The sequence below is a fragment of the Aedes albopictus genome, chromosome 1 (assembly GCF_035046485.1).
Source record: "Aedes albopictus strain Foshan chromosome 1, AalbF5, whole genome shotgun sequence".
Lineage (NCBI taxonomy): Eukaryota > Metazoa > Arthropoda > Insecta > Diptera > Culicidae > Aedes > Aedes albopictus.
In genome coordinates this window covers 149,391,784-149,415,281 of record NC_085136.1, presented here as the reverse complement: position 1 = coordinate 149,415,281, position 23,498 = coordinate 149,391,784, and the positions used below count along the sequence as shown (strand labels likewise).

The following is a 23,498-nucleotide window of genomic DNA, read 5'->3' as shown; positions in this document are numbered from 1 at the left end:
TAGCATGAAATCAAACAGAACCCCAGGGGTCGATCGAATATCAGCTGAGATGCTCAAAGCTGACCCCGTATTATCCGCACAACTACTGCATCAATTATTCCGCAACATATGGGAAACCGCGACATTTTCGACCGACTGGATGCAAGGCGTCTTAGTTAAGGTACGCAAAAAGGGTGACCTGACTGTATGCGATAATTGCCGGGGCACCATGTTATTGTGTATCGTTCTCGAAGTCCTCTGCAAAGTGATCCTTAACTGGATACTAGAGAAGATTGACGCAACTCTCCGATGACAGCAAGCAGGATTCCGTGCCGGACGATCCTGTATAGACCATATTGTCACGGTCCGTTACATTCTGGAGCAAATCAATGAATTCCAAGAGTCTCTCTATCTGATGTTCAAGTTAGAATTGTTGTAAAAGTATGTAAATATATTTTGTTCTCATTCTAGAAGGCACTAGAAGGTACAAATCACATGAACAATTCTCAAATATCCCGGGAAAAACGCCGAAAAATCTCGGAAAGAACTCTGGGAGCAAATCGAGAAAGTCCTGGACAAATTTCGAAAGAAACTCCAACAAACGTCCAGGAATTCAAGGAGAAACTGGAAATCGCAGGAAGATGTCAGTAAGAAACTACGTAAGTATCCAGCTCTGTCGTGCTCCTTAGTCACGGTTAGTCGACGACTAAGGAGCTTTATTTTTATGTTTTGAGGTAATGGCTTTCAGTCTTGGAAGAGAAACTTAGAAACGGAATGTTAAGTTAACAATCCGTTTTTGAGTTTTTCTTCCAAGACTGAAATCCATAACCTCAAAACATAAGATCAACAGTCGATTCCTCAAGAAAGTTCAACATGGCAAGTTACTTTCAACAACTGGACAATTTAAAAATAAATTAAGTTAAACTCGATTTTTTTAATTATCATGTAAAATGATTAATGTGATTATTACCACCACCCACGTGGTGTACATTCTCAAAAATTTAGGGAGTTTACAGTTTACGCCCTGACCGTACCAGATGGAGTGTTTATAGGATTTGACATAAGTACCCACGACCACTCCTCAAGAGGCAAACTTTAACCCTCTAAAGGGTGATACGGTCAAAATTTGGTCACACAATTTGTTTCATAACTTGAGACTGCGTACACCAAAACAGCTGATTTTTGGACCAGTAATGGTACATTATATGTAGCTTGTACCATAAAATTTTCATCAAAATCGATTCAGTATTTGCGGAGATATTGTGAATCCTGAAAACTGCAATTTTAAAATTTTGTACAAAGAGGATTAAAAAATAAGAACACATTTTTACGCTTTTATTTATAGAGCCAGAAATACTGAACCAATTTCAATGAAAATTTTTCTGTATGTAAAGTATACATATCAAAATGTTGTGTAAAAATTTCATTCAATTTAATCCAGCCGTTACAAAGTTATATTTGTTTAGATGGTCAAATTTTGTCAAATTTTGTCAAGTCAAGTCAAATTTTGATCACACAATTTTTTTCATAACTTTAGACTGCGTACACCAAAACAGCTGATTTTTGGATCAGTAATGGTACATTATATGTAGCTTGTACCATAAAATTTTCATCAAAATCGGTCTAGTATTTGCGGAGATATTGTTGAACCCTGAGATCTGCAATTTTAAAATTTTGTGCAATGAGAATTCACACATTTTTACTGTTTTATTTATAGAACCAGAGATACTTAACCGATTTCTATGAAAATTTTTCTGTATGTGAAGTATGCATATCAAAATGTTGTGTAAAAATTTCATACAATTTGATGCAACCGTTACAAAGTTATATTTGCTTCAGTGGCACCCGGTCAGTTTTTTTCATATTCAAACTGCTACAACTTTGAAAGTAATCATACAAAATGGCTCAAAATTTTACTAAGAACATATTTTTATAATAGTATTATACTGTAAAATTTTGATGAAAATCGGAGCAGTATTGGTAGTTCTATAATCAAAATTGTGCTTTACTGACCATAAATTTCCGAAAATTTACTATGGAGCGCCTTTGTACAAAATTTTAAAAAGGTAGGTCAATGGTTTTATCTATACATCAACCAATACTTAATCGATTTTGATGAAAATTTTATGGTATAAGCTACATATAATGTAGCTTTACTGGTCCAAAAATCAGCTGTTTTGGTGTACGCAGTCTAAAGTTATGAAAAAAATTGTGTGACCAAATTTTGACCGTATCACCCTTTAATACCCAATCCCGCCTTTAGACGGGGTATAGTTTGAGCATTTTTGTAATTTTTATTTCGTGGAGAATCAATTTTTTAATATTTTTGGCTGATATTTAGGACTGTTCTGTAAATTTCAAAATAGATTTTGATGTATTTTAAAGCGTATTTACATTTTTTAAAAATAATTGAAAAATTGATGTTTTAGTCACCTTTTAGAAGTCATTGTTTATTTTGTATTGAATCGCTACAATTAAGATATTTTAAATTTTTCCCAAATCATTCTATCCTTGTTTAACAGTTTAAGGAAATCGAATATACTCTAAAATTATTTTCCTTAAAATTACACGGAAAATAAAATTTTCTGCGAAAAAAATTTAAAATAATAATATTTCAACAATAATCGTAGAATCTCAAAATGTTTTCATCTCAAAAAATCCGTTCCCCAAATTGGCTTCCAGGAAAAATATAAAAGTGTAGGGATGTTCAAAAATAAAAAATAGAAAAATCAAAAACTGAAATTCAGGAAATCGAGAATTAAAAAGAATCATCTTTCAAAACATGTTTAAGTCGATTTTAGATGACGAAAAATGATATTTAGATCAAAATAAAAATTTTGGGTATTAGAGGGTTAATGATACGTTAATTTGTAGTATTTAGGGTAATTTAAATTGGCAAAAAAATTTGAAAACTATCCAAAGAATGAATTGTGGTCGACATCCAAGGAGAAATCCCATAAAGAGTAGAAGGACTAGTCCTGGACAGAAATTCGGAAGAAAACCACCGAGGAATTATGAATTGTTAATCGATTGATATCCCTAAAAATCTCTAAAGAAAAAAGTAATCTCTGAAGAGATGCGCAGTAGGCGCTGCGCAGGCGTGTTTTAATCTGCTTGTCGCATTGTTTTCGCGTTCGAAAGTTTTTTTTTCGCGATTCCGCTGACAGTTTGGCCGGCGCTACGCTATCCGGATGGCTCTTCCGTGGGTGAAGAAATATTGAGTTTATTCGCATTTTACCCACCTTTTTTCTCACTGTGCGATGACAAAGACCGGCATCTACGACTTATGTGACTTAATGTGGAAAAATAACGTAAAATATATGAAAAAACATGACTTTTTAAATGGCTCGAATTTGAAAAACTGGAAGTTTACGTGACGACACGAATCGTTTTTTAACTTAAAAATTACCAAAATTCCTAAGGTACAATATATGCAAATTTGAAAAGTTTTGTTACCTATTAATTTTACACCATACGTGCATTCAAACTGTCTAACAAAAAGCTTTCATATGCTGGATAACATAAAACATAAATTCCATTCCCAAAATATTAATATTTTACTTTTTTCGAATGGTTCATTTTTCAATTTTATGACGAGGCCACTTTGGCAGTGAAAATGACATTGAAATACAAAAGCTGGTATGCTTTTAATTAAGAATCATACAACTACAATACATTAACTTTGTTATAGAGTGGAATAAAACTTAAAATATCAAATTCGTTTTTTGGGAGTTTTGGCCGCCTCTTTGTATGGAGCCCGACCAATGTGCCCGGTAACGACATAAGAAATATTAATGGAAACTCGGTTTCTGGAACTTCAAATATACTTAGACGAGTGAGCCTTTTGGCTCGTGAATTGCAGAAAGTTAGTGTGTGCGTGACTGCTCTTCATGAAGTGCGGTGGTTCAAGTCTCCTCTCCTCTTCTTGGCGTAACGTCCTCACTGGGACAAAGCCTGCTTCTCAGCTTAGTGTTCAATGAGCACTTCCACAGTTTTTAACTGAGAGCTTCCTCTGCCAAAGACCATTTTGCATGTGTATATCGTGTGGCAGGCACGAAGATACTCTATGCCCAAGGAAGTCCAGGAAATTTCCTTTACGAAAAGATCCTGGACCGACCGGGAATCGAACCCGTCACCCTCAGCATGGTCATGCTGAATACCCGTGCGTTTACCGCCTCGGCTATATGGGCCCTGGTGGTTCAAGTCTGGTGAGCGTGAAATCAGGGCAATAGACCCCGTCGCCAACACATCATTTAAACATAACATCTACCACAACGGCAGCGATCAGGTAGAACATGGGTCGGATTCAAAGTGATCGGGAAACAGATGAAGCGAGTTATGAGGTGTAAGCCGATCGACGAGCGAGAACATAAAGCATGCGTTTTACGAATGTCTTGACCAGTGTTGGTAAACTCATACTCAAAGCTTACTAATGAACCGCTCCTGCGTGAACCAACTCGCGCGCGATTCTGAATAATTTTCTCACGCGCGAGATTTTCATGCAAAATCTCGCTCTCACGAGTCAAGCGTCGAAATTTCATTTGCTTGTAAAACGAATCCAAATCAATTTAAACGACAATCTTTGTTGTTGTTTGCAAGGTTCGATTTTGTTGTGTCATGCAATCCTAAAAACTTCGTTGTAAATAATGAGACTACCAAGAAATTAAGGAATGAGTAAAATCACGAGTTAACTCATGCACACGCAGAACTCGATGTACACAGAGCAACGAGTAACGAGTCCTTTGTCTTTTTGCTCGCTGCGTGAAAGTTACTCATGCGCTGTGTTGTTTCATTTAAGGGTGTATGATTTGTTCGGTGGTGAGTTTGGCGAGTCAAAAATCGCGCGTGAATCAACTCAACCATGAGAATTTGAGTTTTTACCAACACTGGTCTTGACAAGACCTATGGAGAATGTCCAAAGCACGACGTTAAGATTGTCATCGGTAACATCAGCACGCAGATCGGAAGAGAGGATTTTTCCGTCCAATCATCTGTAAGGAAAGTCTTCACTATGTGACTAATGACAACGGTTTGAGATTAGGTAACTTTATTGCTGACAGGTGGATGGGCAGCACCTCCTTTGCACGTAACGATATCTGCAAGCACGCCTGGAGACACCTAACCTTGTCGGACACTAGCAACCGGCTATCGATGCGTGTGACCATCGTATTTTTCAGCACACGGTACGGTAGCTGACTATCACCAGAAGCTGGGCGAGTGGGTAAGTCGGATCAACGAGAGCAATAATCTCAACACTCTGTGGAAGACTATCCACGGAGCGAGAAGTAGAAGGTATAGGCACTGCTCAAAGACGATCCAGGAACGGGTGGTGTGCGAAAAACTTCAGGAGTACAACTTACACACTCATCGTATGTTAGTTAGTTTCGAGGCGGCGCGCAATGCTGCGCCCCATAGACAAAAGTGAAAAAATCGACTTCAAAATTTTGTTCAATCTAGTATGTCATGCTGTTCATACATGCTTGAAGTATGTTGCTCGACCATTATAAGCTTGAAGATCGTGTTTATTATACCAAAAAAACCTAGATTACCAAACAGTGTTTTCGTTGTCCATAGAAAAATAATATTTTATAAAACAGAGTCATCTTTGGCCTAGCACAACATAATTAAATGTTTAAGTTTTTAGTGAAAATCAAAATGGAAGGTCTACAACACATCAGTAGAATCTATTTTTTCGTTTAGCACGGCAACATGTTTTGATATTTGTGAAAATAAAATGTCATAATGTAAGTACTATATGGCGTAGAGGAAAAATGACCCCAAAATTCAAATTGATGAAACAAAAAATGACCTCAAAAGACCTCTCTGAATTTTTTACCATGTGTTCTTCATAGTGTTCGCTGAATACTGAATTCGACTCCAGCTGCTTTTATTTGCTAATTTGTTAGTAATCGAGTTTTTTCCGAGCGATGTATTTATAGTCAAAATCGAAGATATTTTTAATCAAGTGTTCTTTTCTGATCCATTCAAACGAAAAGTGTATCAGTTTATATTGTTCCCTCGTTTTCTTATGAAACTGCTGATTTCTACGAAGAATTTGAGGGCAAACTTCAACGATTTCTCCAGTTTTAAAGTATGAAACTGGACAAGAAATGGCCAAACGCCCGACCTTCAAGAACAAAATGTTCGATGAGAATAAAGTTCGGTGAATAAGTCATTCTTGCAATTACCTTTTTATTATGATCTATATGTTTATACAGTTGCCCAAACTGCATTCTAGAAAAAAAAATCAGTGAGATTTACATAAATTGGCGTTTAAGACACTTAAGCGATTATGAAATATGCATAGGACATTTATGCAAATTGTAGCTTTTATCAAGTTTATCAACTTCACCGAAGACACTATTGAGAAAAAATGTATGGTACGTTAGTTATGATTTTTGTCCTGCAGTTCCATACATTCGCAGCACTGTGCGGCGTAAGATTCAGTGAGTACAAACAAGTTATGGCAGATTATAATCGGACATGATTTTGCGGCGAAGCTGATTAGATTGATTCGTGCCACGCTTGAAATTTGGTACGGGTTGTAGATGAAATTTCGTCATTGTTCTAAGGTTACGACCTTTCAAGAGGGATTATAAGGATTGGTCTTACGATCCTACGAAGGTCTACGTAGGTCCAGCCGTGGTACTGGTTATGAAGTGCTGCTAGGTGGTGAACAATTTTCTTGTTTTGGACGAATTTGTTTATCTTGGTACTTAAGTGACGTGCAATAATGATGTTACCCGCGAGGTGCGAAGACGGATCGTGGCTGTGAATCGTGCCTTTCTCGGCTACGAAACCAACTAAATTTTGTAGGTTGTGAACGATAACAAAACTTGCGTTACACAAGACTCTGATTCTACCGGTCACTTTATACGGCCATAAATCGTGTACGCTGAAAGAAGTTCTTTTGAGAGCCTTTGGAGTCTTTGAACGTGAAGTGCTACAAAAAATACACGATGGTGAACTGGGGGACGGTAGCTGGCGGCAAGTATGTAAATAGATGGATATAGTAAAGCGAATAAAATACGGCAGGTTGTGGTAGGTTGGGAACGCAGATCGTACGCCGTAGAAACGAACGACAAGCTAAACCTATGTTCCGCAGAGAACCAGGAAGGAACCGTTGCGTTGGCTTCGTAGAAGGCCGCGCACACGTTGTCTTTGCGGTTGAGGAGGACTTAAGGTCTCTAAATATCCAACAACAAAGTTTACCATCATTGTTGAAGTGGAAAGCTACTCGAAGGTTTTGTCATACATTTCTGATAAAAAAACATCTCTTGCATATGCGTGAACCTTTCTCAATCTCCACCGTAGGTACTTATGTGTATTTTTGATTCACGATGGAAACATCTGCATCAATCACCTTCGATCCTACACCACACGCCTTGGGGGGCATCCATAAAGTACGTTACGCTTGGAGTTCTGGAAAGTGTGACAAGTAATGTATTAAGTATAGGAAAAAAACCGTACGAAGGGGGGAGGGTGGGGTGGTAAAAATTTCCATTTTTAGCGTGACGTACTAAAACCCAAATCCAATCGAACGCAACTCACCGGCGCGTTCGTTGTTGGCGGCGCGGCAACGACGGAGGGTATTGTGCTTGGACCAAGAATCGGTAAACGGGTTCGGGCTGGATGATCTAATTGAACATGATTGCTGAAATTTTTCGCGGCTTTAATTGATATTTGCACTCGATCCCATGTAGTACTATGCACATTACAGGAAAGCGTGGTACAACATGTGCGGGCTCCCATTGTTGTACCACAACAATTGATTGATTGGACAGTTGTCAGAAGGGGCATATAATTTCAACTGCGAATCAGTGCGACATGAAACGGCTATCGTTTTGTTCGATCGTGTGTTCTATTCTTTGTAGCTTTGTATCCATTCGAATGGCATGGTTCTCTAACGATCGGATTCTGCAAGTAGCTAGATGTGTATGCGTGTAGCCAGAAGATTGCTCTGTCTGTCATTAGAATGCGACTAAATATTACACTCATAGACAGCTCGGTAAATGAACACTAAATATGCTCACTGAACGCAAATGCTAATCTCGTGTCTCGCCGCGAATGGCAATGTTGCGTCCGTTGTGAATAAATAGTTGTTTTCTCTTAATCCAATTTGCTGTTTGTTTTAGCAAGCGAAAACAGCGAAAATACAAAACAAGGGTGGTAAACGTAGCGAGAATGTACCTGCTGGTGTATGACCTATCACTTTCATGGATCAACTGTTTTGCTATGGACGTTGACGCTTCTTTTAGTTTAAAATTTTAGCTGTTGAAAGGATTCTTAAGAAAGTGAGTAAGCAACACATTATCAAGTGACGCCTGTAAGGTTTCACTTTTGGTTCTTCTCTGCATTTGGCTTCCTCAGGGCTTCAGAACACATTGCTTTCATTTTTTATTTGTAAATTAGTCTTAAGAAGATGACAACTACCTATACCACGAAATGCATTTTTTTATTGAAATTATATGAATTTATCTTTTTTATTTAGAAGGTATTCCATGATTGATCTCCCGACGTTTGTTTTACAGTTAGTAGACACAGGATCATAAATTCAATTAACGACATTTTAACTATTCGGTCATACATGATCTGGGTCCCCGAATGTAAACTGTAGATTGCCAAAAACACTGTGCTAGGAATCGAAATTCCATACGCAACGTGGATCTAACCCATTTTCGCAAAGCCAAACACATCGGCACTGACCACCCACATTTTCTCCCCGAGCTCTCCCCCATCCATACCAATTATCCTCCGAAACAAAAACATGTTAATTTTCCGCAAAATATAGAACACCGACAACGGGCGCAACCAGCGAACCATGCACTACTCGAATCTTCACGCTCAGCGCCCGTGGTTGTTACTCTTCCCATTGTCGGTCCGTAGCGACCGCGCGTTCGAACCATAAGAACTTAACGGTTTCCTCTTCATACACGACCAGCGGTGCTGCTGCTTGGTTATGCACTTCACGTTCAATGGCAGCGCAGAAGCAACATCTTCGTTTGCCGATCAGGTATCTACCGGTAAAATTTGCATCATGAGAATGTGTTTGAGTTATTGAGGTGAGTGTACTTGCCGCCGGTCAGTCGTTCATAAAGTGTGTACTTCGAGGCTCTCTGTGGTGACAGTGGAGTATTCTTCATCAACAGTGCCGGTCATTTGGCAATAGAATTCGCATTTTTTTGTTCGAAAATTTGAGGGCAGTTTCACAATCAAATTGCATTTCAATAAAAGTATGCATGTTATAATTTACCGACGCGACATCGATCACTTTGAGAAACCCTGAAACGGATTCAAGTTCATCCATTACGAACATTGCATTGTGAAGCACGTAGCCACTGTCACTTTCGTTACCGGATCAATACCTACACGTTGGCCGGGGGCAACCTTTTCTGATTTCACCAGCTTTGGTATGCGCGGACATGCACCACATATGACAATTAGCTACAGATGTATGGGGCAAGTTTCAAGGACCGCATCATTGTTTCTCTTCCTCTTCTTGTCCTCTCCTTCAAATTGATATTTTTTAACACTTCCTCTGTGTGGTTTCTCTACCATTTTGCCTGTGTGTATCTTTTACGAAAAATGTCTGGACCGTCCGGGAATCGAACCCGTCGCCCTCAACATAGTTTGGTTGAATACCCACCCGTGTATCGGCTAATTACCTGTAACGCACCTGAGACCCTCCTTAACTCTCGAAAACGCTCTTGTAGCGCCTCTGAAACCCGCTGAAAGTTCCTGGAGGAACCCCTGAGGGAGTTCCTGGAGGAACCCCTGAGGGAGTTCCTGGAGGAACCCCTGAGGGAGTTCCTGGAGGAACCCCTGAGGGAGTTCCTGGAGGAACCCCTGAGGGAGTTCCTGGAGGAACCCCTGAGGGAGTTCCTGGAGGAACCCCTGAGGGAGTTCCTGGAGGAACCCCTGAGAGAGTTCCTGGAGGAACCCCTGAGGGAGTTCCTGGAGGAACCCCTGAGGGAGTTCCTGGAGGAACCCCTGAGGGAGTTCCTGGAGGAACCCCTGAGGGAGTTCCTGGAGGAACCCCTGAGGGAGTTCCTGGAGGAACCCCTGAGGGAGTTCCTGGAGGAACCCCTGAGGGAGTTCCTGGAGGAACCCCTGAGGGAGTTCCTGGAGGAACCCCTGAGGGAGTTCCTGGAGGAACCCCTGAGGGAGTTCCTGGAGGAACCCCTGAGGGAGTTCCTGGAGGAACCCCTGAGGGAGTTCCTGGAGGAACCCCTGAGGGAGTTCCTGGAGGAACCCCTGAGGGAGTTCCTGGAGGAACCCCTGAGGGAGTTCCTGGAGGAACCCCTGAGGGAGTTCCTGGAGGAACCCCTGAGGGAGTTCCTGGAGGAACCCCTGAGGGAGTTCCTGGAGGAACCCCTGAGGGAGTTCCTGGAGGAACCCCTGAGGGAGTTCCTGGAGGAACCCCTGAGGGAGTTCCTGGAGGAACCCCTGAGGGAGTTCCTGGAGGAACCCCTGAGGGAGTTCCTGGAGGAACCCCTGAGGGAGTTCCTGGAGGAACCCCTGAGGGAGTTCCTGGAGGAACCCCTGAGGGAGTTCCTGGAGGAACCCCTGAGGGAGTTCCTGGAGGAACCCCTGAGGGAGTTCCTGGAGGAACCCCTGAGGGAGTTCCTGGAGGAACCCCTGAGGGAGTTCCTGGAGGAACCCCTGAGGGAGTTCCTGGAGGAACCCCTGAGGGAGTTCCTGGAGGAACCCCTGAGGGAGTTCCTGGAGGAACCCCTGAGGGAGTTCCTGGAGGAACCCCTGAGGGAGTTCCTGGAGGAACCCCTGAGGGAGTTCCTGGAGGAACCCCTGAGGGAGTTCCTGGAGGAACCCCTGAGGGAGTTCCTGGAGGAACCCCTGAGGGAGTTCCTGGAGGAACCCCTGAGGGAGTTCCTGGAGGAACCCCTGAGGGAGTTCCTGGAGGAACCCCTGAGGGAGTTCCTGGAGGAACCCCTGAGGGAGTTCCTGGAGGAACCCCTGAGGGAGTTCCTGGAGGAACCCCTGAGGGAGTTCCTGGAGGAACCCCTGAGGGAGTTCCTGGAGGAACCCCTGAGGGAGTTCCTGGAGGAACCCCTGAGGGAGTTCCTGGAGGAACCCCTGAGGGAGTTCCTGGAGGAACCCCTGAGAGAGTTCCTGGAGGAACCCCTGAGGGAGTTCCTGGAGGAACCCCTGAGGGAGTTCCTGGAGGAACCCCTGAGGGAGTTCCTGGAGGAACCCCTGAGGGAGTTCCTGGAGGAACCCCTGAGGGAGTTCCTGGAGGAACCCCTGAGGGAGTTCCTGGAGGAACCCCTGAGGGAGTTCCTGGAGGAACCCCTGAGGGAGTTCCTGGAGGAACCCCTGAGGGAGTTCCTGGAGGAACCCCTGAGGGAGTTCCTGGAGGAACCCCTGAGGGAGTTCCTGGAGGAACCCCTGAGGGAGTTCCTGGAGGAACCCCTGAGGGAGTTCCTGGAGGAACCCCTGAGGGAGTTCCTGGAGGAACCCCTGAGGGAGTTCCTGGAGGAACCCCTGAGGGAGTTCCTGGAGGAACCCCTGAGGGAGTTCCTGGAGGAACCCCTGAGGGAGTTCCTGGAGGAACCCCTGAGGGAGTTCCTGGAGGAACCCCTGAGGGAGTTCCTGGAGGAACCCCTGAGGGAGTTCCTGGAGGAACCCCTGAGGGAGTTCCTGGAGGAACCCCTGAGGGAGTTCCTGGAGGAACCCCTGAGGGAGTTCCTGGAGGAACCCCTGAGGGAGTTCCTGGAGGAACCCCTGAGGGAGTTCCTGGAGGAACCCCTGAGGGAGTTCCTGGAGGAACCCCTGAGGGAGTTCCTGGAGGAACCCCTGAGGGAGTTCCTGGAGGAACCCCTGAGGGAGTTCCTGGAGGAACCCCTGAGGGAGTTCCTGGAGGAACCCCTGAGGGAGTTCCTGGAGGAACCCCTGAGGGAGTTCCTGGAGGAGTTTATCTACTACCAGACCTATTGTCTCAGGTGTATGTCGTGCAGATTTGCCTCTGTTTAACAAAATATCAATTAGTCGAGCTGAGGTTGATTATGATTATGCGATCAACTTAAGATACTGAGTCCTAAAGCCCTGTGAAATCCAAATCAACGACGAGAGGTAAGATTTTATTGCTGAGAAGAATCGATAGTGAAGCCATAGATATAACAGCCTCACTTGGTAATGTGTTGCTTACTTACTTTCCTAAGAATCCTTTCAACTGCTAAAAATTCTCTTTAAAAACAAGCGTCAACGTCCCCAGTAAAACAGTTGAGCCACGAAACTGATCGATTTAAACGGTCATGCAACACAAGCAGACACATTCTCGCTCCGTTCCCCATCCATGTTTTGTATTTTCGACTATTTTTGCACGCAAAAACAAACAGCAAATTGGATAAAAAGCCAACCACATGCACATCTATTCTTGACGGACTAAACATTGCCATTCGCGGCGAGACACGAGATTAGCATTTGCGTTAGTGAGCATTTTTAGTATTGTTCACTAAAAGCTGTCTATGAGTGTGTCGCATTCTTACGACAGAGCAATCTTCTGGCTAACTACTAACCGGCTCATGAATGTTTGTTGAGTGGTGCAGAACACAACCCGTTTTGATCAGGGTCAACTTGATCAATGTATCGACCAGCATTAGTGCACTGTACAGTGTACATACATATCTACTTGCAGAATCCACGCGTTAGAGAACGATGCCATTCGAATGGACGCAAAGCTACACAGAATGGAACCCACGATCGCCGTTTCATCTCGCACTGATTCGCAGTTACAATTGCATATGGCACTCTGACGACTGTCCAATCAACTAATTGTTGTGGTACAACAATGGGAGCCCGCACATGTTGTACCACGCTTTCCTGTACTGTAATGTACAGTATAACATAGAATCGAGTGCAAATAACAATTGAAACCGCGGAAAATTCCAGCAATCATGTTCAATTAGATCATCCAGCCCTAACCCGTTTACCGGTTCCTGGGCCTGAGCCAAGCACAATACCGTCCGTCGTTGCCACCAACAACAAATGCGCCGCCGGTGAGCTGCGTTCGATTGGATTTGGGTCAAGGCGTGTGATGTGGGATCGACGGAAGGTATTGATTCAGATTTTTCGTTCATAAATCAAAAATATAAGTACCTTCGCTGGAGATTGAGATAGGTTATGCGTGGTTGCAAGTTGCTTGTGATGGCTTTACACTTCTGCATTGAAAGCTAAATCATGTTGCAAGTAGTCAGATTGTAAATCTGTTCAAGCAGATATTTTTTTGGTCGATAAATTTATATTAATTTTGTAGTCTTTTACTTCTTAGCGTAACGTTCCAACTGAGACTGAGTCTGTTTCTCAGTATAGAATGTATTTGCCCTTGGTAGGCTTGTCGTTCCAGGGTCCATGTAGCCGTTTTGATCAAGGCGCTGGTATACAACAAGACCTTGCTAAGGGTGACGAGTTCATTTCCCGGTCAGCCCAAAAACTTTCAGAAAATTTCCTAAAATTTCTTTGACGTTCATGGGCATCGAGTATCTTCGTGCCGACTATGCGACAGTGCTCATAGAACATTTAACTGTAATTGATAGGCCTTGTCTCTGTAGGACGTTACGCCAAACAAGAACAAAGCTTGACGTTAGCGTTAGCGTTAGCGTAGTTACGGTATACTTCGTAGATTGGATACTAACAACATTCATGTACCTTTTGCTAATCTTGCTCGGATAACAAGAACAAAGCTTGTCGTTCATCGAAAAGTGGGAGAACGGAACCCATCTTAAGTACAGTGCTCCCATTCTCATCCTTTTCTAAACTTAACGCTTCAGGCACCATTTTTTGTGTTTCTAATTTTTGAGTGTTTTTTGTTTGTTTGGAGTGACCACGCTTGCTAACAAGGAGAACGGAAGCAATCGGTGCCTAAATTGTCCGATTTTTTTTTTATCTGTATTAACGAGATTTTTAGCTCTAGGCTAGTTCATCTCGGGACCCACGCTTTACTTCCCTTCCGAAGGAAGAACCCACATTTTGTGAGTTTGTCGGGTTTTTTAATAGAATGAACATAGGGACATAGGACGAAAAAAAGAGCTCATACTCTTTTTAACCAGTAAGGCACCCACTGCGATAACCGAGATCTGTGTGGTGTAATTGGTCACTCGCTCGTTTCATGAGCAAATCAATATTTCATGAATCCCTTAAAAATATCCTCCAGGTTAAAAATAACTTCCGAAGATTCCTTTGATATGCCTCCAGGGATGCTTTCGAAAAATCGTTCGAGGATACGTACGAAAATTTTCTGTAGGGTTTTCTTCGGAAAATTTTTTAAGGGGTTCTTTTACCATTTCCTCTACAAATGCCTTAAAAAAATCTCCAAGGACTTCTTTAGCAAATGTTCCATGGGTTCTCTCAGTAATTTTTCCACTGGATTCCTAAAAATAACATCCAGAGATTCCTTTGGATATTCTTAAAGTTATTCTCTTCAGAAAATCAGTATTTGATCAAAACTTTCTTTGAGAAAAAGCCTACATACTTTCATAGGATTTCTAAAAGCAAAATCTAAGTTACTGTGAAGATTGATTTGATTGATTGATTTGTCTTTATTAAAGAGACTTTCAGCCCTTGGCTGGTTCGTCTCTAGTTACTGTGAAGGATTTAAATCAGGAATTCTTCCACGGATCAATCTAGTAAATTCTGCAGGGATTCATTGGGGAACTTCATCAGTTTCCTTCGGAAGTTCCTTAAAGTTTCCTGCCATGGATTCCTTCCAGCTAGCCTAGAAGTTAAGGCTATGGATCACCGATCCAGAGACGGCGGGTTCGACTCCCGTTTCGGTCGGGAAAATTTTCTCCACTCGCTAGGCATTTAGTGTTTCATTGTGTTTGCCTCACAATATACAGATTCATGAAATGGCAGGCGAAGGAAGCCCTTCAAAGAACACTAGTGTTCTCAAAGAACACTAAGTTCAATCGATGCGGGCCCAGTCCCAGTTGGATTGTAGAGCCATAAAGAAGAAGGATTCCTTACGAAATTGCTACATGGTTTCTTTTAGAAATCCCAACAGAGACATTTTTCTGAAAAATTTACACAGATTTCTGTCAAAACTTCTCCAGGATCTTCCAAGAAATTTTTCAAAAAAAAAAAAAAAACATGCAGCCACTCCTTCTGGAGTTCCTCTAGGGATTCCTTTAGATCGCCATCGATGGATTCCTTCAGTAGTTTATCCAGAGGTTTCTTCAGAAATTCTTTAAGCGAGCACTTCAGCATCTCCAGATATGTCAGATTCCATTTTGAATTCCTGCAGGAATGTTTCTTGGATTTTTTGCGAAATTTCTTCAAAGCTTCAATTTCTTCGGTATTCCTACACATATTTACTTAAAACTTACTTACTCATTTTCACAGAGATTTATCCAGATATTTCTTCAGATGTTCCTCCAGATATTAATGTTCTCGACGTATTCTGTTAAAGGACTTATTGGAAACAAACCAGCCTCCGGCTTAATGTCTCAAAAACAAAGATAGAAAACTAAGGGATTTATTCAGGAATTCTCCTAAACATGTCTTCAGAAATTCATTCTGGGATTTCTTCAGGGTTTGTTTCATGAATTCTTCCAGGTATTTCTGCAGGAACTCCACAAGAGATTTTTTCGTAATTCCTTCTGGGATTTTTTCATAAATTCCCTCAGAAGCCCATTTGTAGATTCCTTCTAAAATTCCATTAGGCATTCCTTTTCAGAAATACATCCAAAGACTCCTTCGGTATTCTAAAAATTCCGTCAGGAAGTTCAGCTGCAATTTCCTCCGATTTTTCTGCATTGATAACTTCTGTGAATCCTATCCTAAGGATTCTACCGGGGATTTCTTGGGAATTTCTGGGAAGGGATCTTTCGGAAATAAGTAACTCCTTTCTACAGAGATTCCTCCAAGTATTTTTCAGTTGATCATTTCTGATTTTTTAAAGTAGTTTTTCCTACGCTATTTCTTTGATTATATTCATGAGAGACAGTTGCCGTTTTGGTCGAAAACAGTGAAAATTGTTACAAAAAGTTTGAATTGTGATGAAAGCAACTTTATAATCAGAGAGGACACTTTTTTTTTTTTTTGAGAAATTGACATATTAAACTGCAAAGAGCTTAATTTCATGAGAGGTAGATGCTCTTTTGTTCGGAGGTGCTAAAGAGTTCTAGTTTTACTTTCCTCTTTGTTAAGAAAGTAACCTTCCATTTTTCCAGGATAAGACTTCTCATTAAAAGGGTAATTTCAATTGTAAACAACAATGGTTGAATTCCTCTTCAAACGAGTTAAAATATTATAAGATGTAGTTAGCTGCATTTTGTCACTAGATTTACGTTTTAGAATTGTCCAAGAATCGCCTTCGAAGTGACATATTAAAGAACAAAAGGCTACATCACCAGGAAGGCTTCCGCATTGTGTGTTTTTTTTTTAAATCATTTCCAGTTGCCAAAGAGGGTTTATGGTGCTCTTCTACATCCGTTGTTTGGAAAATCAAACCAAAAATCCCTCAAGTATTTCCTCCAGAGATTTTGCACAATGGATTCCTTTAGGATTAGGATTTATTAAAGGATTCATACGGGAATTATCTCTAGGGATTTCTTTGAAAATTCCCCCATGGATTTCTTCAAAAGTTCCTGCATAAATTTCTTCAAAAATCTTCTTGAGGTTCCTTCAGCAATTCCTCTGAAAATTCCTTCAGAAATTTCTCCAACGATTTCTTTAGAAAAGCTTTAATTGGTTTTCTCGGTAAATGTTCATTTAAAAAAAAAAACTCTGCCGAAGATTAGAAATTCAGCATTCGATCAGAATTCTCTCCAAGCCTTTATTTCATTTTTTTATTTGACCATTAAGTTTCGTTCATAAATTCTTCTACAGATTAATCAAGAAAACCTTCCAGGGCTTCAATGAGAAATTTCTCCAAAGTTTCCTCAGGGAATTCTTTAGAGATTATTCCAGAAGTTTTTGCAAGAATTCCTTTAGAAAATCTTCCATGAAATCCTTCAGAAGTCACTCCATGGACTCCTATGGAAATTCCAGCGAATTTCTCCAGGATTTTACAATAACTATTTTAAAAATTCCTGCAAAGGATCCTTCAGAAATTCCTCCAGACATTCCTTTATGATACTCTCGATGAAATAATTCAAACACTTATTCTGAGAATTGGGTTTTTAAATTTTGAAAAATGTATTGCTAATTTGGGGAAAACTTTCCGCTTTACGGTAGATCGAAAAGGCATCTTCGATGTCCCAAGCAATGCCTTGAATGCAGATTCAAAGTATAAAATTATCTCAAAATCGCTATTGAGCATTGCAAGGCTTTCGCGACGATCGTCTCTCTCTCTCTCTTCTTGGCGTAACGTCCTCATTGGGACAAAGCCTGCTTCTCAGCTTAGTGTTCTATGAGCACTTCCACAGTCATTAACTGAGAGCTTCCTCTGCCAATGACCATTTTGCATGCGTATATCGTGTGGCAGGCACGAAGATACTCTATGCCCAAGGAAGTCAAGGATATTTCCTTTACGAAAAGATCCTGGACCGACCGGGAATCGAACCCGTCACCCTCAGCATGGTCATGCTGAATACCCGTGCGTTTACCGCCTCGGCCATATGGCCCCGCGACGATCGTGCAAATGTTCAATCTATGAAAGAACAATGTTCACACATCCAAAAACAAAGAAAACAGCGCATAAACAAACGGATTAGTTGAAACACCACCCCAAAATGCACACCCGCTGCTAAATTACTGTAACGGCGACTGCAACCAATGTATGCTGAAACCGGTATGAATATTTTGTGGTGGGAAAATTTTGTTTGCCTGTGCGTCGTATTAGGCGCAAGATCGTCAATAAAAAAGCCAATTATTTAGAAATTATTGCAAGATTTTTTTCGGAAATTCTTCTAGTGCTTTTTTTTTGAAACGCTTCCAAAGATTTATTCGGAAATATTTCCGGGGATTCAACTGAGAATTCCTGCAGGAATATTTCCTGGATTCCTGAGAAATTCCAGTAGAAATTTCTCCAGAAATTCCGGGTATTTCTATATGTATTTTCTAAGAAATTTCTCCACGATTTGCTTTAAAGATACCTCTAGGTCTAGGAATTTCATGAATTCTTTCAGGAGTTTATTGAAAAACTCTAAATACGTACTCTCTAAAAGTATTTCAGGAATTCTTAAGTAAATTTCCTAGTAGATTTTGCCATAAATCCTCACCGAACCGAGGTTTATCCAGTAACTTTTTTGTCTTCATAAGAGAATCTTTCAACCAGACGATGGTTTACCTAAAGATAAAGGAAACACCTGAGACAACACGAGAACATTAGTGTAAGTCAAACAAATTTATTAGAGAAACATATATTCAACTAACTAAATTCCAGTTCCCACTGATGAATGCACCATCCCAAAGTGCCGAAACGATGGGTCAATAATGAACTCGTTGTAAGAATTAAGTTTACATTTACCCAGAAGTTTCCTCAGACATTCCTTCTAAATCTCTTTCTTAAAATCCTCGACGAATATTGTTAACCCGGGAGCGGTCGCGTCGAGTACTGAGTTTGAGAACACGCACCATGGAAAATGCACGCTTGTGATACACAGCGTGAGCGCGGCGTCACTGCAGGTATCAAAGACGCGACTGCTCGAGGGTTAAGGAATTTCTTCTTCTTCTTCTTCTTGGCGTAACGTCCTCACTGGGACAAAGCCTGCTTCTCAGCTTAGTGTTCTATGAGCACTTCCACAGTTATTAACTGAGAGCTTCCTCTGCCAATGACCGTTTTGCATGTGTATATCGTGTGACAGGCACGAAGATACTCTATGCCCAAGGAAGTCAAGGAAATTTCCTTTACGAAAAGATCCTGGACCGACCGGGAATCGAACCCGTCACCCTCAGCATGGTCATGCTGAATACCCGTGCGTTTACCGCCTCGGCTATATGGGTTAAGGAATTTATCAGCGATGAATTAGCGTCAGGTTGGAAGTCTTAAAAATGAATATAAAATAAAGAGTGTATCCAGGAATCCATCTAAAAATTCCTTCTAGAAAGTTAAGCAGAGGTTTCCCAATGAGTTTCTGAAGATATTTCTCCAGAAATTCCTTCTGAGATTCTTTCAGATGTTTCTACAGTGTTTTTTTTTTCAAGATTTCTCCTCAAATTCTCCCAGAAATTCCTTCAGAAATCCATTTAAAGTAATCCTCCATGGATTACTTCCTAAATTCATCTAGGTATTCCTTCAGAAATATATCCTGAGACTCCTTCAGTATCCAGGTATTACATGAGATATTTTTTCAACTGAATATTTTTGCAGACATTAGTTCTGATTTTTTTTTGAGAAGTGCCTACTAAACAATTTCATTGACATGTAAATTTTTTTCATTAGAATCTTGATGGATACTAACCAACTATTGATCTCTAACTATGTAGAAGAATAGTATAATATCGCATTCAAGTTCATAAAGATGGAAAATTTAAATACATGGAAAGGTACAGGGGATAGACAAAATGATCGGGACAGGCAAAATTTTCACTTCTCAAGAAATATTCAATTAGCTGTAACTTTTCGAAAAGTGCATCAAATATTCTCAAATTTTTACTGTAAGTTCTTCAACTAGTTGTGTATCAGTGGACAAAATATGGAAAAGATCGGACAATTCTTCACGAAGTTATAAAGATTTTTAAAAATGGTAAAATTATCTGATAGCCAACTTTGAGCTGTTATATCTCCGGATTCAATAAACCGAATGTAGTGAAATTTTGACCATTAATGACTTATATAATGTGCTATGAAAAACCATTGACTTTACTTAATATTCTTTACACGGAAGAAATTTATAACGATTAGATTATTTTTCTAATAAAACACCAAATTATCCAAAACATCAACATCGTTTCAAAATTCAAGATGCAAATAATAGTTCATTTAGTTTCCCTCTAATTGACTTATATATAAATGCGTTTTGAAGGAAAGTAACAACATATCCGCCAATAAATTGAAAAAGTAATGGGATGCATATTAAAAATAGACCAATTTACTAAAAAATCGTGAAAAAAATAAAATCGCGATAGCTTTTTCGCTTGTTAAAAATTTCAGGTTAAGTCAAATGTTTTCCAGAGTTCATTATATAAGTCATGTATGGTCAAAATTTCATTGCAATCGGTTCATTATAGGTATAACACCTCAAAGTTGGCTATCGGATAATTTTATCTTTTCCAAAAATCTTTATAACTTCTTGAAGAATTGTCCGATCTTTTCCAAATTTTGTCCACTGATACACAACTAGTTGAAGAAGTTACAGTAAAAATTTGAGAATATTCGATGCACTTTTCAAAAAGTTACAGCTAGTTGAACATTTTTTGGAAAGTAAAAATTTTGCCTGTCCCGATCATTTTGTCTATCCCCTGTATGTTGAATTTTGCGAATTGGGAAGTATGTTTTAAATGAAATTTAACGAAAACACATTCTGTTACGTAAAAATAACTAATTGTATAATTTTACATTTTTTGCTTTATAGTAGAGTGGTTACTGAAACTTATGCAAAATAAACTAATAATGTTTTTTATTGAATACTACGAAAAATACACATACAGGTTGTCTGTTTTAAAACTGGAATAGCCCTTACACAAGTATAATTTTTCTTTTGCTTTTTGATTTGATAATTTCACCGGTCTGACACTGACTCAATTTGCCACCCCACCCAAACTTGTTCAATCCATCTGGCAGCCCGGCGACATCACATGCGACAAGCCGTAGTGTGTGTATTATTCAATTTCTCCTGTTTGACAGATATGTATGACCTCATACAAAATCTGTAATCAAGCAACACTCGAATCTTCGAATGAATTATTAACAAAAAATGATCAATTAACACCCGAGTGTGACTATCAGGCAACTGAAACGATTGTTCAAATAGCAATTTCCTATAGTTATCTTAAGCAAATGATTGATTGTATCCTCGGCGATAAGTGGATTTTATTTACCATGTTTGAAGTATCGATTTTTATCTCCTCCGTCATCGTGGAGCCGTATGAACTAAAGTTGTCTCCCGGTTGACTTTGTCGGTATCAGGTAAAAATTCAGCAAATCGTTACAATTTGCTCGTACACGTTAAAACAACAAACAATACTTTTTTAAGATAAAACACTGAATCTTCCGCTCAAGGGCTGGGTCGCACTATATTTTCTTTATTAAAATGACACGGACTAAACGGAATGACCTCAGTCACTAACACACGAAGAACAAGCACACACAAATTTCCTACAAATGATGACACTTTGACACTGCGTTTCTTCTAATGCCTCTTCTAGATGCGACAAATCTGATTGTCCACCATGCAAACGGGGAGGCCCTCTTTATCGTCTCAAGGTAAGAAGCGTAACCGCGGAGCACTGTCAGCTTCGATTGACAGATAAACACTGACAGTCCGTGGATTGATTGCAGCTCTGCGGGCTACTGCTACTGCTGCACAGAAATCGCGAAAATGTATCCACGGGGAAGGTAGAAAAAACAAAACTTTGGATAACCGATCGACCGACCGACCGACGACAGGCAATGACGATTACTACTACTATACTACTTGCTGAATGCTGTTGAGGGCTCTTGCCTCTTTAGAGCCAGGTTACAGCAGTTCCACGACCACTTTGCACGTTACGATTCATTCAATGAACTGACTGCAATGACTCATGCTGTTGTGTTGATGAAAGAATACATAGTGTGATGAAGCCTTCTCACCAATACAAACCCATGCAGGCTGTGGGCTATCGCCTGGGCTTTATTGAAAATCAAAAGTAACAACAAAAACTGGATAACGGTATGTACTTAAAACATAGCGCATCACAGCTATTTGTTTTGTTTCTATTTTATATTTTTTGTTAGGAGTGAGCAAACACGCTTGATAACAAAAAGAACGTAAACTATCGGCTCTCATATCGCATGTCTCTGAAATACCACAATAATAAATGCATTAAAACTATGCTGCTGTCATCTGTATACTTCTTTGCATTTGTAAGGTTCCCATTTGACTCAAGCTGTCGATTCGATCACCCCTAAGAATCATATCATGAGGTCTATAACAAAGTATTTTTTTTATTTTTTGTGCTTCTCAAAATATTTCCAAATCATATAAAATCTTGCTATTAAAGATAATAAGGCTGCATCCATTTATTACGTAACGCTAAAATCGTCATTTTTCGACACCCTCTCCCCCCTTCGTAACGCTTTTTTTGTATGAAAATTTTAATTTTACTATATGGATCGTTACGCTCGGTCATAATGGGGCACGTTCGGTGTAGTACTAGATTTGTAGTAATGAGCTGAATTTTAGTATGGTGAGAAGATCAATTCTCCGTTTCTGCAATGAAATGGTGCAAAAGCGTGGGTATTATGATTCCTTGCCTAATATAATGCTGTATGAGCAAAACTTTGGATATCTATGTTGTTTATGTTACAAGAAATGGAGGAAACAATACAACACTTGCCCAAAGCTTTGCTCAAGCAGCATCAAATTAGGCAAGGAATCATAATACCCACGCTTTTTGCACCATTTCTATGCAGAAACGGAGAATTGACCTTCTCACCATACTAAAATTCAGCTCATTACTACAAATCTAGTACTTCACCGATCTGTCCTATTGACGGAGAGATGTGTTTTTTTTTTATTAATGTGTCCAAGAGAGACGTGTACTACCTGGTGAGTTTTATAAATCATGACATTTTCTTCTAGTTAATATGAATAACATTATGCTCTCTATGGCTCAACTATGTACTGCAATAAAAGGGGTGAGCTATTTATAGATACCCTTAAAATATGTATCAAGTTTTTGTACAAATTTGAAACTTTATATTTTCTGAAACAAATAATTTTATGAATTAACAATTCAAAAAGTTCCATTCAACAATCAATATCCAAACACGAGCCCATTCAAAGCGACGCGATTGGCAAACGAACTTGGGAAGGGAGCATCAACAACGTGCATTCACCCCCTCTCCCGTTTCCCTTGTTTTCTTGTTTGATCTGACTATACAGCCTGTGTTGGCAAATCATGACTGCAGGCTGCAGGCAGTCTCGTATCTCTAGCGGTACTTTATGCCATTTGTACGGTGCTGGTGATGGTGGATGTATTTATGTTATGTTTTCATGCTTGCCGTATCTGCAGTCAGTACTGGTTTATGTCAGTATTAAGTACCAATACCACTATCAACGATGCGCTGTGTTTTCAACGAACATGGGGAGCTTTTAAATCGAATGAACTGGGAAAGTGTGAGTGGATGAATGGATCAGAAATGTGGCGTTCAGAAATTATGTCATAGTTGGATTGAATGAACCAAGATTAGATGGTTTGTTCGAGAAATGTAATAAGTCCAACTGGAAAATGTCCATTTGCGTATATTGAATGAATAGTACACCTTGATGTATTTGATTTAAAAATGCAGCTATTCATATAGACAGAACAAAACATTCAGTATTATCACGTGCTAGCGAGGGACTCTCAAACTTTTTCAGCTTGCAACCCACTTTAAATTGTAAAAGAATTTGGCAACCCACATACGTCATTTTGGA

At 40.3% G+C, this 23,498-nt stretch overlaps 1 protein-coding gene across 20 annotated transcripts in view; it reads right to left on the bottom strand.

The window, feature by feature from the left end:
- LOC109425098 (tropomodulin-1) overlaps window positions 1-23,498 on the bottom strand; it is a 283,267-nt gene that overhangs the window by 92,388 nt on the left and 167,381 nt on the right. Inside the window, exon 1 of one of the 20 annotated variants that reach the window (XM_029861773.2) lies at window positions 20,920-21,522. The exons of the other annotated variants lie outside the window; for them this stretch is intronic. Coding sequence (XP_029717633.2) covers window positions 20,920-20,955 — 36 coding nt within the window. The 5' untranslated portion in view covers window positions 20,956-21,522. Of the gene's footprint in view, window positions 1-20,919; window positions 21,523-23,498 lie in introns of those variants that run through there. 20 annotated transcript variants of the gene reach the window in all.